We start from the raw sequence: 17,301 nt of genomic DNA, 5'->3' as shown, positions 1-17,301 counted from the left end.
AGGTGGAAACGCAGTTTGCATCGCTGGTTAGAAAAACACGCAAAAGAAACATGGACAATGTAAATCACGGATCAATAGAAAAGCAAATCGCCGCTCTAGGAAAAGAAAAAAAAGATCTATGGTCGAATGGTCAAAAATTTCGAGCCCGATAAAATCAGACGCATTCCCATTCACAAAAGACGCACCAGCGGGCCACACGGTCTGCAAGGACCAAGCCACGCCAGGTGCCACGCTCACCAATCTTAATGACGGTCTCCCAAATGCTTCCCTCGGCGGCGGCATCCGTGACCGAGTCGTTGAATTTTGGAGAGCTCACCATGTGGTCTGCCTTGCGGGTAAGGCGTAGAATTTTGCCCGAGGGAGATTGTATTGCGAGTTTGGCGGGCTTGTCGCGGCCGGAACCCGACCTCGTGGATGAGATGGCGGACGTTGAGGCAGAAAACTCGTTGGAGTTACTGGACACAGTCGAGAGGCCTGCAGTACTGGAGACCATGCTGAGAGCACTTGATGGACGGTTAAACACCGCTGGAGAGGTGCGTCCATTAATTGAGTAGTCGTCTCTGGTCAGCGGCGGGGGAGCAGCAGGGTGTTGCCGGACAGCAAACACAAACGTGTTGTTGACTGCCAAGCGTGAGCATTGCGGCTGCATAATGTACAGATCATGGCGCGTGGCATGTGGCGTGGGGTGACGGAGCACGAAGTCGTACGGCGGGTTTTCTCCAGTGTGCATAATGGGAAGGGCGAGGGCAAGCGCATGTGGGATGTCTCGATTATTGACCATAAGTCCTTTCTTGCCCGCGTAGACCTTCAGCACACCTTGTCCTTCGTCTCCAGGAAGAACCGCCTTGATAGTAATCCGTCTCTGGCCATTGAACCAGTCTGGTTGAACCAAGGCACGCTTGCGCACAATATCACCGCTTTCGAAGAAATCACCGTCCGCATCCCGGGCAAACGCAGGAGATTCTACCTCGGCAGCACATTCGATATCCTGAGGAACGACCATACGAATTTGCATACACTCCAGCCCTTCAATGCGCATTAAACTAGTATCATAGTCGGGTAGCTGGGCCCCAACCTTGAAGAACTGCGGGCAGACCCCTGGAAGAGCCAGCAGGACATCAGGCGAGATAGGAGGGCATATGTGCTGCTCTTCTGGGTACAGAGGGATATGGGTGTAGCAAATGTCAAGCGGCCTGGCAAGGAAATACCAAGTCTCTGCAATAGATGAGTGCGAGGTAACAAAACGGCTCCGCTGGGGATTCGTTGGGTTTGCCAATGCACAGTCCATGATGCGCCATTCACCGTCAACCAAAACCGCATTCCACCAGTGATTAGGGCGGGAGAGACTATCAAGGTCGAGACTCTCACCAGGGCTCTTAAGATATCCACGGATGATTTCAGAGTGAAGCCCAACAGCTGCACACATCTCCTTGACCAGGAGCGCGATTTCATTAGGGCTTCCTCGTTTTGCCTGTAAAACTCGCTTCATGTCGACTTCCAGTCCATCGACGGGCTCTTCCCACGCGATCTTCTCGCTAACCCACGTGAATATAGCGCGTAGCCGCTGTACATCGCTCTTGTAGGGTCGACATATGTAACCTTGGGCCAAGCTCACAGGGTTAGTTAGTGGTGGGATACTATTAATAAACCGCGCACTTTTGTCAACTAGGGTGAGAGTTGCTGCATTGAAATTGGTAGGCTCCGAGATTGGCAGCCCATCAATACTCTCATCGCCTTCCGCAGTATCATAGAGCTCCTCGACCGAGTAAATGACTGGGTGGTCCATCATTTGACATCGCTCCGCCCTCTCGATTCGCTCGTTCCTACTAGGAGACGAGGCTCGGTTGACGTCACGCCGGACTTGCACCCAGTCAATAGAGCTCGCACTCAGGCCCAGGTCTCGAGCAGCATCACGCGTTGATTGTGCTGCAGTGAAAAGAGGGGACACTGCATCAACTACCCTGTTACCTTTCGTAGGGGATCGTGAACCGTCACCGCTGTGACCAACCGAGATGCTGCTTCTTGCGCTTGCAGCACCCGTCTTGGCGGACTCGAATATCTTCTTGAAGAACCCTTGCTTCTTGGTCTTTGGTGTAGACAGACCTCCAAATACTCCACCCGAGTCTCCAGCATCGTTTTCGGTGGATGACCAGGGAATTGCTGACGATGCTCCTTGCCGGGAGGTGTTGTGACTTGAGTGGTACGAGATGCCCGTCAGAGGCGACTCAGGCCGGTCGATGTTTTCTGCATCACTGAACCCTCGGGAACGAAAAGCATCCATGGCTGTATTGGGCCTTTCATAAGCCCTGTTTCTTCTGGCATAACTGCCGGCACTTGTTGCGCTTAATCCATCAGCGGAAACGCCACTCATCAAACTTTGGCTAGTCTTGTCGGTACTGGAGGTCATGGTAGTTCCAATGCTTTGCACGCCAGTGGAATTGGTGGCGCTCGACTTGTTGGTGAAAGATCTATTCAGTATATCTCCTCTGAGATCCTGACCAGACCGTCGTGATCTCAAATGCGGGAATTGTGCCGGGATGGAGTTATGTCTTGCGTGATAGGTGGCATGTTTGGGCGGCGGAGGCGGAGGTTGATCGCCATTCCGTGGGGCACCTGTCTCATCTTCTGGCAGTCGGTTTTGGTCCTCGAGTTGTCGAAGGCGGCTTTCCATCCTTTGTACGTAGTTGTTCAACTGAGGTGGACCATCCATGTAGTGGTCATGTGAATATACACTATTTCTATGAGCAGGTACCCCCCGAGCGAGATCCTTATGTCCATCAAAGCCGAGGGACGTGAGAGGTCGTCGCCGATTTCCTGGAGGTGTTCTACCATTGACGTCATCGTATGTATCTGCTGACCAGGGATTGTTGAATGTTGGCGGAGGGGGCGAGGGAGAAGGGGCTTGGCGAGGCATGCCCATGTCTTCAAGAGAGGTCATTACGTCTTCCATGGCATCGCGTAGCGGAGAAGGAGTATTTCCATTGGCATCTGAATGGGCGGAGACAGCCGAATGCGCAGAATGAGTCGAAACAGCACCTGGAGATGGAGTTCTCGCGAATATGACGTATCGGTCATTCATATTCAGAGGAGTCGGGGAGCGGGATGGCCGTGGTGGATGCATTGGAGGTTGCGGGGAGTGTAACAAACGCGACTGATGATGCATCGGGGGTTGTGGGGAACGAGGAGGTTGCGGAGAGCGTGAGGGTGCACGATTAAGACCAACTCTATGGGGAGGCGGAGGTGGCGGAGGAGGAGAATCTTCGCGCTCTTGAATATTCATTGGCGATACTTCACGGTCCTCGACGTACATGGGTGAATATTCACGATCATGGTTATACATCGGCGAGGGCTGTCGCTCTGGAGGAGGCATCGGTGAAACTGAACGCTGCGGTGTAGGCATCGGCGAAACCTGGCGTTCGGGCATGTACAATGGCGAAACCTCGCGGGAAGTGGGACGCGAAGACGAAATGCTTCCTCCAGGGACAATTACCGAAGGAGATCTTTCTGGTTCCATTGACGCTCGTGGAGAAATGGAAACTCCCCGTGATGAGGGTCTGGATGATATTGATGAAGGACGCGACAAAGATCCCTGATGTCCTTGGTTCTTTACCGCAGAAGCATGAGTTCGCAAGGGCTTCACACTCCTAGGGACACCGCTATCTCGAGGAGGAGTTTGAGGAATTGAACTCTTCACCGGAGTATTAGATCCGCTTCTCGCTAGTTCTGATGCCGGGGACAGTGCTTCCTTGTGTGCCTGGAACGGTTTTCGAAATACTGTTTTCTGTTTTTTCGGAGCAAACGTGGGGTTGTTGATGGGAGATGAGCCTGCTTGTATCATGGGGCTGGTGTCACGACTGACTGGAACAAAGTCATCGCTCATTAGCTCGACGAAGTTCGAAGGGAAGAGCCCAACTGCACGCCTGTCACGACGCAAGCGACCCATCCACCATTGTCCATCGCCTGCATTCAAACATTCGATGAGATCGCCTTCGATAAATCCTAAATCCCTTGTAGTTTCTCCACCCCATGAATAGACTGCGCGACACCAGCATGGAAACCGTGTTGGCAGTTGGGGTGCGCTGGGCGACATTGCGATCGATTGAATTTGGTTGGTTGGTCGCAAAGTAAATGGGGGAATCAAAATCAATAGAGCCGATTTTACAGCAGGCGATGATAATCAGGCGTTGAAAGATCTTCCTAGAGAGCCGGCTATCGATATATGAAGGTCGGAAATGGGTCGGGAGCAGCTCGAGGATGGTAGTCAGACGAGGTTGCTAGGTACGCACGGCCACAAAGCTGGTAGGCACTTAGGCGGAAATCATGGTTGACTTTGAAGGAATGGAAATCATCAATATGGAGATCTGGGGGAGGGGGAGAGTCTGTCAAGGGCACATGCGAACTGTGAGAGTGGGAGGAAGAGGGTTCAAACCAGTGCGGCGGTTCAGACGGTGAGGCCCGATTCGGGTTGTTTACGTGGTGGCCTAATCAGGACTAGCGGCGGAGAGCTGGCTTATCGATAAGCTTAATACTGTTATGTAAGCTTTCTGGTTTCCGGGGCACCCAGTGAAGATTGTATGAACTGCGCCATATCAAAGTCTATCTGCCTGAAAGTTGCCTAGGATGTGGATCACTTGAAGCAAGGAATTATCTATTCTTCGCTTAGGACAGAAAGTTGAAGTTTCTCTACTGGCTGCTGATTACCTAAAGTGTTTCTTTCGCAACAGGCCCTAGCAACATCCCACTACCGCCCACTATTTGGGGGCCATACGGGATAGTGACGGAAGCCACTAGAATTCGAAGTCACAGTAATTAGAAACCAGAGCCAATAATTTGGAAATAGGCGATATGGGCTTAGAGCCGGTCCTTATTGACTTGCAGCACCATTCCATGATCGCCCACCATACTCAAACAGAAGACATGTTGGTTGGAAAAATAACCACGACTCGATTATAACTGAGAACAACTGGAAGGAGCTTTAACATACCTTGGATAATATAGCACATGTTTGTTCGACTATCTTCATCATGAGAAGGCCTGAGTTATCCGCTTTGACTTCTTACATATGTGCTGATGCATTCATCAAATATTCTCTGCGCGTCCTTAGGTCAATCATTATCGATAAAAATTGGCTGTGCAGGTATCTGTAACTCGTCTGTTAGTCTATCGTGCTGGTAAATCCGCTACATTTCCGTTCTCGACCCAGTGAGTTGCGGTAACTACATTCCATTCGGCTCAAGAATGAACCAGCCACACGCAAATAGTTTACAACAGCCGGAAGCCCGAATTTCTCCCTTGTTTATCATTACCAGATTCCAACTATATTTTGCATCTGATAGGTTTGTTAGGAGGGAAATTCTTGAAGGAGTTCGGTTCAGACTCCGATTGGTCTCTTGGGCCTGTTCGATCACATCCACATACAGCTGAGAACGGACAATTTTCCCGTGCTTCTCTTCCCCAGCCACATGAGCATTCCCAATCCACCACATTCAATGAACTTTCTCGCTCGACTATGCAAATTCGTCAAACAGCAGAGTGTAATCAATGGCTCGTATTTCCCTAGTTTTGTCAAAAATGCAAACATGTTCCGGGCCCTAATCGGCTCTTGCTGTAAATAGATCGGCATGTCTTAAGATAATAGCCCCCTAAACTCTTAAATACCTCGCCCTAGGACCCCTCCGTCACTGCACTGGAGTTTAATGGACACTCAAATTTGATCATTCTCCGGCGGGATCACATTTCAAACTGTTACGAGAATACATTGTTCTGTGGAAGACCTCGATTGTGTTTAAATCCGAGAGACGCGGCATCATGGCGCCGTTAAGGGCACTTTTGGCCTTGGCTGGCTCTGGAATCATTCCTTTAGCCGTGGCAAAGCAGGTACATTTTGATCTGGATCTGACATGGCAACAGGGCGCACCAGACGGAAATGTACGCGATATGATTTTTATGAATGATCAGTTCCCTGGCCCTGAGCTTCGGATAGATCAAGGCGATGACGTTGAGGTACATCTGCTTCAGAATTTCCTTTACAAGTGTGCTGTACTAAATGAAAAATAGGTTGTTGTTCACAATAATTTGCCTTTCAATACGTCACTCCACTTCCACGGAATTGAGCAACATAATACACCATGGTCCGACGGTGTGCCTGGTCTTACTCAAAAGCCAATCCTGCCTGGGCACAGTTGGACATATCGATGGAAGGCTACCCAGTATGGAACCTATTGGTATCATGCACATGCTCGTTCCGAGGTTATGGACGGTCTTTATGGCCCCATCTGGATCAAGTAAGACTTGCACTTAATCCAGTGATTGAATATTAGGGCTAATTTATCAAAGCCCAGCACCTACTACCCCAACTCCGTTCCATTTTATTTCAAATGATCCATCCGATATTGCCGCAATGAAAAAAGCAGAGAAAAACCCTCAACTCATCATGGTATCTGACTGGGACCATTTGACGGCTGCACAATATCAAAAGGTGCAGGAAGACAGCCGATTGGATATTATGTAAGTCGAATTCTTTGGATTATTATCCGCTGAGACTAACAGTTATGAAGTTGTATGGACAGTGTCCTCGTCAACGGACGTGGAGCCGTTTATTGTCCAGGAACGTCAAACATCTCAAGCGTGGAGCTTCCCTATTTGAAAACTGCGCTCGACAATCAGCCTCTTACTGACAAGGGGTAAGTAAGACATTTTTTTATTCAAAATTACATTTGTTTCCGGTGCTAATTTAGAACATTTGTGTCTAGATGCTTACCCAACATTTACCAAACGCAAGGCAACTTTCCTCCAACCCACCCTGAAAATATTCCGGCTGGGCTCAACTCTGGTTGCACACCTACGGAAGGCTTGCATGAAATTATCGAAGTTGACCCCAATGATAAATGGGTTAGCCTTAAATTCATAAGCGCTGCCTCTTTGAAATCCTTGATGTTCTCCATTGACGAGCACTCAATGTACATCTACGAAGTGGATGGCTCTTACATTGAGCCACTACGTGCGGATAGCGCTGCAATCTATAGCGGTGAGCGATATGCTGCTATGGTAAAGCTTGACAAAGCATGGAAGGACTACACTATTCGAATCCCTGACACCCAAGGTGACCAGATCATCTCCGGGTTTGCCACCCTTCGGTATAAGGGATCTTCAGACAGCAGTCCTTCTATTCCCTATATCAATTATGGAGGACAGAACACGTCTGAATCTGTTGTTCCTTTGGATCCGAAGTCTATGAAGCCTTATCCTCCTGTCACGATTCCTGATTATGCTGATCAGTTGGTGAATCTGACTCTTGGCCGCTGGGGATCCGCTTACACATGGACTACCTCTGGAAACGCACTCTACGACGTCATGGCCAATTGGGACAACCCTATTCTCTACGACCTTAATGCCAGAGATAATCTGGCGGATCAGGTTACGATTCAAACCAAGAATGGCACTTGGGTTGATTTATTGCTGCAGCTAGGGGACATGCCCAATACTTCATCTACTCAACCCCCTCACGTGATGCACAAGCATTCCAATAAAGCTTACATTCTTGGTGTTGGACCGGGCTTCTTCCACTGGTCCAGCACAGAAGAAGCAGCAGCTGAGCATCCTGAGTTTTTCCAACTAGAAAATCCTCAGATGAGAGACACTTTTGTTACAAATAGCCCCGGCGGTCCAATTTGGATGATGATTCGTTACCAGGTCGTCAATCCTGGTCCATTTTTGTTTCACTGTCACGTTGAGACTCATTTGTCTAATGGTATGGCCGTTGCTTTGCTTGATGGGATTGATGCATGGCCTCAGGTTCCAGATGGCGAAGATCAAAGTCCTGATTTGTCAGAGCCATCTGCTCAGAGTAAGAGCTCAGCCCAAAGTTCACGCCTGTCATCTAGTCAAACACGGACCAGCAGCCAAAATGATGGATTCTGGACCCCCCCTCCGTCGAGTTCGATGACAAGTACATCTACCCGCAGCCAGAATGATGGGTTTTGGACCCCTCAACCAAGCTCTAGCTCTCTTACACCTACCCCCACCCCAACTGCATCTATCTCTGCTCCTATTCTATCAAGCTCTACTCCAGTTCGACCAAGCTCGGTTCCCACACCAGCTGCTTCGGTGCTTACTCAGGATACTCCGAATCCTTTGATTGAGCCCGAAACTTCTTGGATTCAATCTGAGGCTGACCTTTACTGAACGCGAGGCAGATTTTATTGAGAATGTTTAAGCAGAGATAAGACCGACATTATCTCACCATAAAACATCAAGTGCAAGTGGGTGCTATCTCTCTCGTCCCGGGTAGCCCTCCTCCCTTTCAAGCCGGGACCTTCTCATTTATTTCTTTAAATTTAATTTTCCGAATATTCAGCTACCTGTAACAATACGATGAAGTACTTGCTCGTTAATTTTTTGGTGTTCTTCTATGTATTAAAATTCCTCTGTCGTGACTTTTTCTCGCTCTGGTACCACAAATCAGGAAATCTTGGAACGCAGCCAACGACCCACCTTAGCTGAGGTCGATCTTGTTTGACCCACGATCGTCCATATAGAAACCGAAATCTCTGGGTTAGGGTTTAACTACATCCTACTCCACCTAAAAATTTGAGTTCAGTGACTTGGGATCATTTGGAGGAAGGCGACGAGGTAGCATCTAGAAGTTCAAAGTTTGATCATTTTTCATCGTTGCATGAGAACAATCTCCGAGACTTCGGGGCCATGGAGATCATCGTAAAAGACGATTCAATATAGCTGTCTATAATTGGGACTTAGCCCGCTTTCTAAAAACGGATTGACAGTAAGCACGCGCTCCTGAGGGCCGGAGATTTACAGGAAAATCGATCTTATTGTCATTTCAAAATTGGAATGTCCAAATTATGTAGTTGAAGTGATGACGTAGAACATGATCCTCGCTATGATACCTTGAAGAGATCAACAAGTGATTACTATTTCCGTGATGTACGGTAGTTTTTATTTTTTTAAAAATTGTGCGTCGTTGCATTCAGTATGAGGTGTCCAAAATATACTTTCTGTCTTCACTTTCTAGCAACATCAAGTTAGGATATTTTAGCTACAAGATCACTAAAAAAAAGAGAACAGTATAACTTAATAGCTTAGAAATAACCTATATTTTTTCCCTTTATATAATCCTCCCACTCTAGATGTGTGCAAGGGCGAGGTCAGGGGCATTCCAGATACTAGGGCACCCACATCACGTGACTGGACGCGAAGTATCGGGTGCAACCTTCTGAAAGCGGCCAGAGCTCCTCCTCAATTACAACTACTTCATGGTTTTTCTTCCACTCAATTCAGTTTCCGGAAGTTTTACCTAAGAAATGGTCATTTGTCATGTATCATGTACCTAAATTGCGGGATTTCACCACTTTGTGGATTGGATCGAGACTCTTCCATCCGCAAGCAGCTATCGGGCTGCCAGAAGTTGTCATCAGCTTCCCGGTACCTCAACCAACCGGTCGGCAAGATTGTGAGTCCTGCCAGGATTCCAAGGAACATCTCTGCCTTGACCCACACTGCCCTTGTCAGAACCCCATCAAGTAGAGACATACAGCAAGTTTTACTTTTAGCACTTATTCTTCTGTAGTAACGGTACCATTGGTCAAGCCCAGATATTCTAAATCCGCTGGACCGAAGTGGTATCATGTCAAAAGTACTGTAGAGAAGACCGTGGATAATTTGTAAAATCATGTTTTCCGTCCCAAAACTCATACTTGGTAATCAAAATAGGGCAATAAAGGACTTTGCGCTCTGTTTCCATGTGCCAAGAGCCTCCATGGAACGATGATGCTGATGGGTCTAGATTGACCCACAAAGTAAAAAGTTACACGTATAAAGTATTAACTCCATTATTTCGCACCGGCCCTGAACTTGTTCCTTTTTTCCTTTCTCTGTAGAGTTTCGAACCCCTGATTGATATCGGGCTTGAGTATGGAAGGCCCCAGTCGTGTGTATCTCTTCGGAGATCAGACTGCTGAGTTCGACTCGGGCCTCCGTCGCCTGCTACACGCCAAAAATGACTCGTTTGTGATAGCCTTCTTCCAGAAGTGCTACCATGCTCTTCGCTGGGAGATCAGCCAACTGCCGCCTTCCGAGCGCCAGATATTCCCTCGTTTTACGAGCATTGTGGATCTGCTTGCAAGGTACAAAGAGTTTGGACCTAACCCAGCTCTTGAAAGCGCGTTGACGACAATCTACCAATTGGGTTCCTTTATCCAGTAAGACTTTCTATATTATGAAATTTGAGAGAATATCGATTGCTGAAAATTCTTACCAGTCATTATGGAGACCTGGGATACGATTATCCATCAGCGGCTGACAGCTGCATTATTGGTCTCTGTACCGGTCAGCTTGCCTCAGCAGCTGTGAGTTCTTCAAAAAACATTGGAGAACTTATCCCAGCTGGCGTTGAAACGGTTGTTTTGGCGCTCAGGCTTGGAGTATGTGTTGTGAAAGTTCGAGAGTTGGTTGAGGCAGACGCACCGCCATCATCAAGCTGGTCTGTATTAGTTTCCGGAATTCGGGAGCCGGAGGCGGAAAACCTGATTTTTCAATTTGGACAAACCAATGTAAGTCAAAATTGAGCGCAGGTGTAAAAAAGGATAATGCAAAGAGCTAATCACTCGAAGACTCTCCCCCGTGTCTCGTGGCCGTATATTAGTGCGATCAGCCCTAATGGTCTTACGATTAGCGGACCTCCAAGCTTTCTAGAAAGATTTGTTGAAAGTTCTCTTTCTAGAGAACAGAAACCCACCAAGGTATCAATTCATGGTGCTTATCACGCTTCGCATCTTTATGACTCTAAGGATGTCAACCGCATTCTGGAGTCTTGGCCGAAAGATGACTTTGCCCATTATGTGCCTCAAATCCCCATTCTTTCGAGCGAGACAGGAGAGCTTCTCAGTGTGGAGAACATTTGGGATCTTCTGAAAATTTCATTGGAAGAAATTCTTCTGAGACAGCTTTGCTGGGACAAAGTCATTGACTCATGTGCGTTAGCTTTGAAGTCATCGGCTCCGAAATGCACCTTGCTACCAGTATCAAGTACCGCAACACAGAGCTTGTACAGTTCATTGAAGAAAGCAGATCTCTCGAATATCGAAGTCGATAACTCCATTGGCGATGTCAAGAAAGATCCAGAGGGAGTCAACCGTTCGGGCCGTGCTGAACAGTCTAAGATTGCTATCATTGGTCTATCTGGGCGGTTTCCCGAGGCTCCAGATACAGAAGCATTTTGGGATCTCTTGTATAAGGGACTTGATGTTCATCGTGAAGTTCCCCCTGAGCGCTGGGATGTTAAAGCCCACGTCGATATGGAGGGGAACACTCGAAACACCAGCAAAGTTCAATATGGATGCTGGATTAACGAGGCCGGCCTTTTTGATCCTCGTTTCTTCAACATGTCCCCTCGTGAAGCACTACAAGCCGACCCTGCCCAACGCCTTGCCCTGCTTACAGCATATGAAGCGTTTGAAATGGCAGGGTTTATCCCCGACAGCACTCCATCTACACAGAAGAACCGAGTTGGTGTGTTCTATGGGATGACAAGTGATGACTACCGTGAAATCAATAGCGGTCAGGACATTGACACTTACTTCATTCCTGGCGGCAATCGTGCCTTCACTCCTGGCCGCATCAACTACTATTTCAAGTTCAGCGGTCCTAGTGTGAGTGTTGATACCGCATGCTCCTCCAGCTTGGCAGCAATCCATGTCGCATGCAACTCTCTGTGGCGGAATGACTGTGACTCTGCTGTTGCCGGTGGGGTCAATATACTGACCAACCCGGACAATCACGCTGGTCTTGATCGTGGCCATTTCCTCTCGAGAACCGGAAATTGCAACACCTTTGACGATGGTGCTGATGGTTACTGCCGAGCGGATGGCATTGGCTCCGTTGTGTTGAAGAGACTCGAGGATGCTCAAGCTGACAATGATCCCATCTACGGTGTAATCTCCGGGGCGTATACCAATCATTCTGCGGAAGCCGTCTCAATCACCCGGCCCCATGTTGGCGCTCAGGCCTTTATCTTTGACAAGCTGTTGAACGAAGCCAATATTGATCCCAAGGATGTTAGCTATATCGAAATGCATGGTACAGGAACTCAAGCTGGCGATGCCGTCGAAATGCAATCTGTTCTGGATGTCTTCGCCCCTGACTACCGTCGCGGACCAACCCAGTCGCTTCATCTCGGCTCAGCAAAGGCAAACATAGGCCATGGAGAATCTGCATCTGGTGTTTCTGCTTTGGTTAAAGTCCTGATGATGATGCAAAAGAACATGATTCCTCCACACTGTGGAATTAAGAATAAGATCAATCATAACTTCCCGACGGATCTTCAAAAGCGAAATGTGCACATTGCGCTTGAACCAACTCCTTGGAACCGACCGGCTGATGGTAAGCGCAAGACTTTTATCAACAATTTCTCTGCTGCAGGTGGTAACACGGCGCTGTTGATGGAAGATGGCCCGTTGCGTGAAACTGTTGATACGGATCCTCGATCTGTTCACCCAGTCGTCGTTTCTGCGAGATCCCAGTCTGCTTTGAAGAACAATATTACAGCTTTGGTGCAGTATATTGACAATAATAAGAACTTATTCAATGTCAATGAGGCCAAGTTCCTTGCCAATCTGTCTTATACCACTACTGCACGACGCATCCATCATCCGTTCCGTGCTGCTGCTACCGGTTCGACCCTGGAAGAGATTCGGTCAACTTTGATTTCAAGCGCCAATCGTGAAAGCATCACTCCTGTTCCAGCCACTGCGCCGGGAGTTGGATTTGTTTTTACCGGACAGGGTGCTCAATACACAGGCATGGGTAGTCAACTCTATGAGAACAGCTCACAATTCCGATACCACATCGAGCATCTTGACCGCATTGTTCAGAGTCAGGGATTCCAGTCCATCTTACCTCTCATCGATGGAAGCATTCCTGTGGAAGAGCTTGGCCCAATAGTCACTCAGTTGGGAACTACGTGTATCCAAATGGCTCTGACAAAGCTCTGGATTTCAATGGGCGTTAGCCCCAGCTTTGTCCTTGGCCACAGCTTGGGTGAATATGCCGCGTTGAATGCTGCTGGTATTCTCACAACTAGCGATACAATTTATCTTGCTGGTCGCCGTGCTCAGCTGCTCACAGAGCAATGCAAGATGGGTACACATGCCATGTTGGCCGTGAAGTCATCGGTAGCACAAGTGAAGCAGTTTCTCCATGACGATGATGCTGCTGCTGAGATTGCCTGTATCAATGCTCCTAGCGAGACTGTCATTAGTGGAGACAATAACATGATCGATCAACTCGCGGACAAGCTTGCCAACGGAGGCTTCAAAGCTACCAAGCTCAAGGTACCTTTTGCTTTCCACTCTGCTCAGGTCGAACCTATTCTCAGCAGCCTTGCCGAGGTTGCCAAGGGCATTAAGTTCCATAAACCTGTGATTCCTTTTGTGTCCGCCCTACTTGGTGATGTTCTTCGGGAAGAGAACTCGGACGTGTTGGGACCCAATTATTTGACGAGACATTGCCGAGAGACTGTCAATTTCCTCGCCGCGCTGGAAGCTACTCGTCATGCCAAGTTGACGAATGACAAGACCATATGGGTTGAGATTGGCTCTCACCCAGTCTGCTCCGGAATGGTCAAATCAACTTTTGGTCCACAAGCTACGACAGCAGCCTCTCTACGTCGCCAGGAAGACACCTGGAAAGTGTTGTCCAACAGCCTTTCAGCTCTCCATATGGCCGGCCTGGACCTCCGCTGGAAGGAGTATCACCAAGACTTCAGCACCATGCATGAAGTCCTTGCCCTTCCATCTTACAAGTGGGACCTCAAGAACTACTGGATTCCTTACACCAATAACTTCTGCCTCCTTAAAGGTGCACCCGCTCCACCGGCGGCGGAGGCTACTCCGATCTCGACCTTCCTATCCACCTCTGCACAGAGGGTTTTGGAGACCACTGCCAATGAGGTTTCTGCAACTGTGGTCATTGAAAACGATATTGCAGACCCAGAGTTGAATCGTGTTATTCAAGGACATAAAGTCAATGGAGCGGCTCTTTGTCCATCGGTAAGTTCTTAAGTTGCCATCATGATATGACTAAAATTGACACCTTCCAGTCCTTATATGCAGATATTGCTCAGACTCTGGGCGAGTTCCTTGTCACAAAATACAAGCCTGAGTGGAGGGAGCGTGGCTTCGATGTTTGCAATGTGGTGGTTCCCAAGCCCCTCATTGCAAAGGGTGGCAAGCAGCTATTCCGAGTCTCTGCCACGGCCAATTGGGCCGAGGAGAGTGCACAGGTACAGGTCTGGTCTGTGACCACAGAAGGAAAGAAAATTCTCGATCACGCAACTTGTGAAATCAAGTTTTTCGAAACATCAGCAGCTGAAGTTGAATGGAAGCGAAATACCTATCTAATTAAGAGAAGTATCAAGCACCTCCAAGAGAGCACTGAATCTGGCCAGGCTCATCGCATGAAGCGTGGCATGGTGTACAAGCTATTCAGTGCTTTGGTCGAATATGATGACAACTATAAATCCATTCAGGAGGTCATTCTTGATAGTGACCAGCACGAGGCTACTGCACTGGTTAAATTCCAGGCACCCCAAGGGAATTTCCATCGCAATCCTTTCTGGATTGACAGCATTGGCCATCTTTCTGGCTTCATAATGAATGCTAGCGATGCCACGGATTCTAAGAACCAAGTGTTTGTGAACCACGGCTGGGACTCGATGCGTTGCTTGAAGAAGTTTGATCCTAATGTCACATATCGTACCTATGTACGCATGCAGCCCTGGCAAAACTCCATTTGGGCAGGTGATGTGTACCTGTTTGACGGCGATGATATTGTTGCAGTTTATGGCGGCGTCAAGGTATGACCCATCTCATAAGCTCAAAGACTTCTCATCCAATGACTAACAAATTCAATACAGTTTCAAGCATTGGCTCGGAAGATCCTTGACACTGTCCTTCCTCCTGCTGGTGCTTCTGCCGCTACAACTGCTGCCAAAGGAAAGCCTGCGCCCATCAACGTCGCGAAGTCAAGAGCGACCCCGGCTAAGAAGGCTGCCGTCCGTCCTGCTGCAACTTCACCTAAGTCTGCAGGACTGAGCATTGTGTCGCGTGCTCTTAGCATCCTTGCAGAAGAAGTTGGATTGTCGGCATCTGAGATGACTGATGATCTGAACTTTGCGGATTATGGAGTCGACTCCCTGCTCTCTCTGACCGTGACTGGCCGTTATCGTGAAGAGATGAGTATTGATCTAGAGTCCTCTGTCTTTGTGGACCAGCCTACAATCAAGGACTTCAAACAGTTACTTGCCCGGATGAGCCCTGCTGAAAGCAGTAGTGATGGATCGAGCAGCGAGCCTGATATTTCGTCCGCTGAATCTTCGACTGACATCTCCTCTCCGAATTCGAGCGGAATTCCCACGCCTACACACGAGAAGACTATGAACTTCCAACAGAATGATAGCATGAAGGAGATCTGCAAAATCCTGGCTGAGGAGATTGGCGTGGAGCCAGAGGAGCTTCAAGGAGATGCCAACCTGGGGGAGATGGGCTTGGATTCACTGATGTCTCTGACCGTTCTTGGTAAGATCCGGGAGACCCTCGACCTTGACCTTCCTGGAGAGTTCTTCATTGAGAATCAGACGATCGAAGACGTGGAAGTTGCTCTTGATCTCAAGCCAAAGGCCGTGGCACCAGAGCCTATCCGCCTTCCAGAGCAGATTGAAGTCAAGGCCCCTAAAGCTGTGTCTACTGCAATCCAACATCCCCCTGCAACTTCCATCCTCCTTCAGGGAAATCCCAAGACAGCCACGCAAAAGCTTTTCCTATTCCCTGACGGTTCTGGATCTGCCACTTCTTACGCCACAATTCCAGGCATCTCACCGGATGTTTGTGTTTACGGATTGAACTGTCCGTATATGCGGACTCCTGAGAATCTTAAGTTCCCACTGGAAGAACTCACGTACCCATACGTGGCGGAGATTAGACGTCGTCAGCCTCATGGTCCTTATAACTTTGGTGGCTGGTCGGCTGGCGGCATTTGTGCGTATGATGCGGCTCGCCATCTCATATTCGAGGAGGGTGAGCAGGTCGATCGTCTGCTTCTTCTTGACTCGCCATTCCCCATTGGACTTGAAAAACTCCCTCGTCGCTTATACAGGTTCTTTGACTCCATCGGCTTGTTTGGTGAAGGTAAAGCTCCCCCACCAAAGTGGCTTCTGCCACACTTCCTTGCTTTCATCGATTCATTAGATGCATACAAGGCGTCGCCGTTCCCATTTGATGATGAAAAACACGCCGAGAAGATTCCGAAGACTTTCATGGTATGGGCTAAGGATGGCGTTTGCAATAAGCCTGAAGATCCTCGCCCTGCTCCTGCTGAGGATGGAAGCCCCGATCCCCGGGAGATGCTTTGGCTTCTCAACAACCGAACTGATCTCGGACCCAATGGATGGGACACCCTTGTCGGACCTAAGAATGTCGGTGGGATCACGATCATGGAGGGCGCAAATCATTTTACCATGACGCAAGGGGAGAAGGCAAAGGATTTGGCCACGTTCATTGCCAACGCCATGTCTTCCGCCTAAACAAGTTGCATGGCTTTTGACATTTTATTCTTTTTTCATGTTAGTGCTGTGCAGGTCCTTTTAAGTCTGTATATGGTGTAGTGTTGGATGGGACTTATCCTTTTGCTTCTTTCCTTTGATCTTATTTTTCTCACTCATTGAAAAAGCCTTCTTTGGGCATTCAATTGTTGGCTGTCTTATTATCATGTTCATACACACTTTCGTGATATAGTTCCTAATTACTCAATGCAGAATGTTCTCAAATCACTCCAAGAAATCCTTTTAAAGTAGAAGAGCTATGACTAACCAAAGGAATAACATAAAGTCGTGGAAGTGATAAAGGGCGCCAGTTTGAGCCGTGAAATCGAAGATGTCGAATCGAAAGTTACAGATTTGATGAAAATTCCATGAAGACAGTCTAAGCGTCATAGAAGGAAATGAAGCATATATTTGCAAATTTTTATTTGCGGGCCTATTTTCTTCTACAGATTCTTGAGGGAAGATATGGTGTAATAAAATCTAACACCAATAACTAGCTTGCAAGTAAACCAAGCTGTGAAGACAAAAAAGCCTGTCGGAAACTATGGAGATCAATAAAGTGCAGAAATTGAGTCCAAGAGGCTTCCGAAGTCAGTCCTCCTGAAGACATTCCCGATCATGAAGCCTAAAATTGCACATGGGCGATAGCTGTAATTGCGTTCATGTGCAATCGTAAAATAAACGTCGTG

The 17,301-nt window shown here is 48.2% G+C and overlaps 3 protein-coding genes across 3 annotated transcripts; 2 read left to right on the top strand and 1 right to left on the bottom strand.

The window, feature by feature from the left end:
* Positions 1-154: 154 nt before the first annotated feature.
* On the bottom strand, positions 155-4,090 carry N7462_003688 (putative SH3 domain protein (Cyk3); the record flags this gene model as incomplete). The annotated part of the gene is made up of 1 exon (XM_057075414.1): positions 155-4,090. The coding sequence occupies one exon, from the start codon at positions 4,088-4,090 to the stop codon at positions 155-157; it is 3,936 nt and encodes a 1,311-aa protein (XP_056934919.1).
* A 1,718-nt stretch (positions 4,091-5,808) lies between these two features.
* N7462_003687 (Multicopper oxidase type 2) lies at positions 5,809-8,184 on the top strand (the record flags this gene model as incomplete). The annotated part of the gene is made up of 5 exons (XM_057075413.1): positions 5,809-6,003; positions 6,058-6,284; positions 6,337-6,507; positions 6,558-6,683; positions 6,753-8,184. 5 exons carry the CDS (start codon positions 5,809-5,811, stop codon positions 8,182-8,184), a joined length of 2,151 nt encoding a protein of 716 aa, XP_056934918.1.
* Positions 8,185-9,930: 1,746 nt separating this feature from the next.
* On the top strand, positions 9,931-16,594 carry pksP (polyketide synthase alb1; the record flags this gene model as incomplete). Its single annotated transcript, XM_057075412.1, has 5 exons — positions 9,931-10,217; positions 10,277-10,568; positions 10,629-14,063; positions 14,114-14,869; positions 14,930-16,594. The coding sequence occupies 5 exons, from the start codon at positions 9,931-9,933 to the stop codon at positions 16,592-16,594; spliced, it is 6,435 nt and encodes a 2,144-aa protein (XP_056934917.1).
* Between the last annotated feature and the right edge of the window lie 707 nt (positions 16,595-17,301).

This window comes from Penicillium macrosclerotiorum (assembly GCF_028827735.1).
Source record: "Penicillium macrosclerotiorum strain IBT 26536 chromosome Unknown utg000003l_segment0_segment0, whole genome shotgun sequence".
NCBI classification, from domain to species: Eukaryota; Fungi; Ascomycota; class Eurotiomycetes; order Eurotiales; family Aspergillaceae; genus Penicillium; species Penicillium macrosclerotiorum.
The sequence above is the reverse complement of the archived record's forward strand: the minus strand, read 5'-3'. Positions and strand labels throughout refer to the sequence as shown.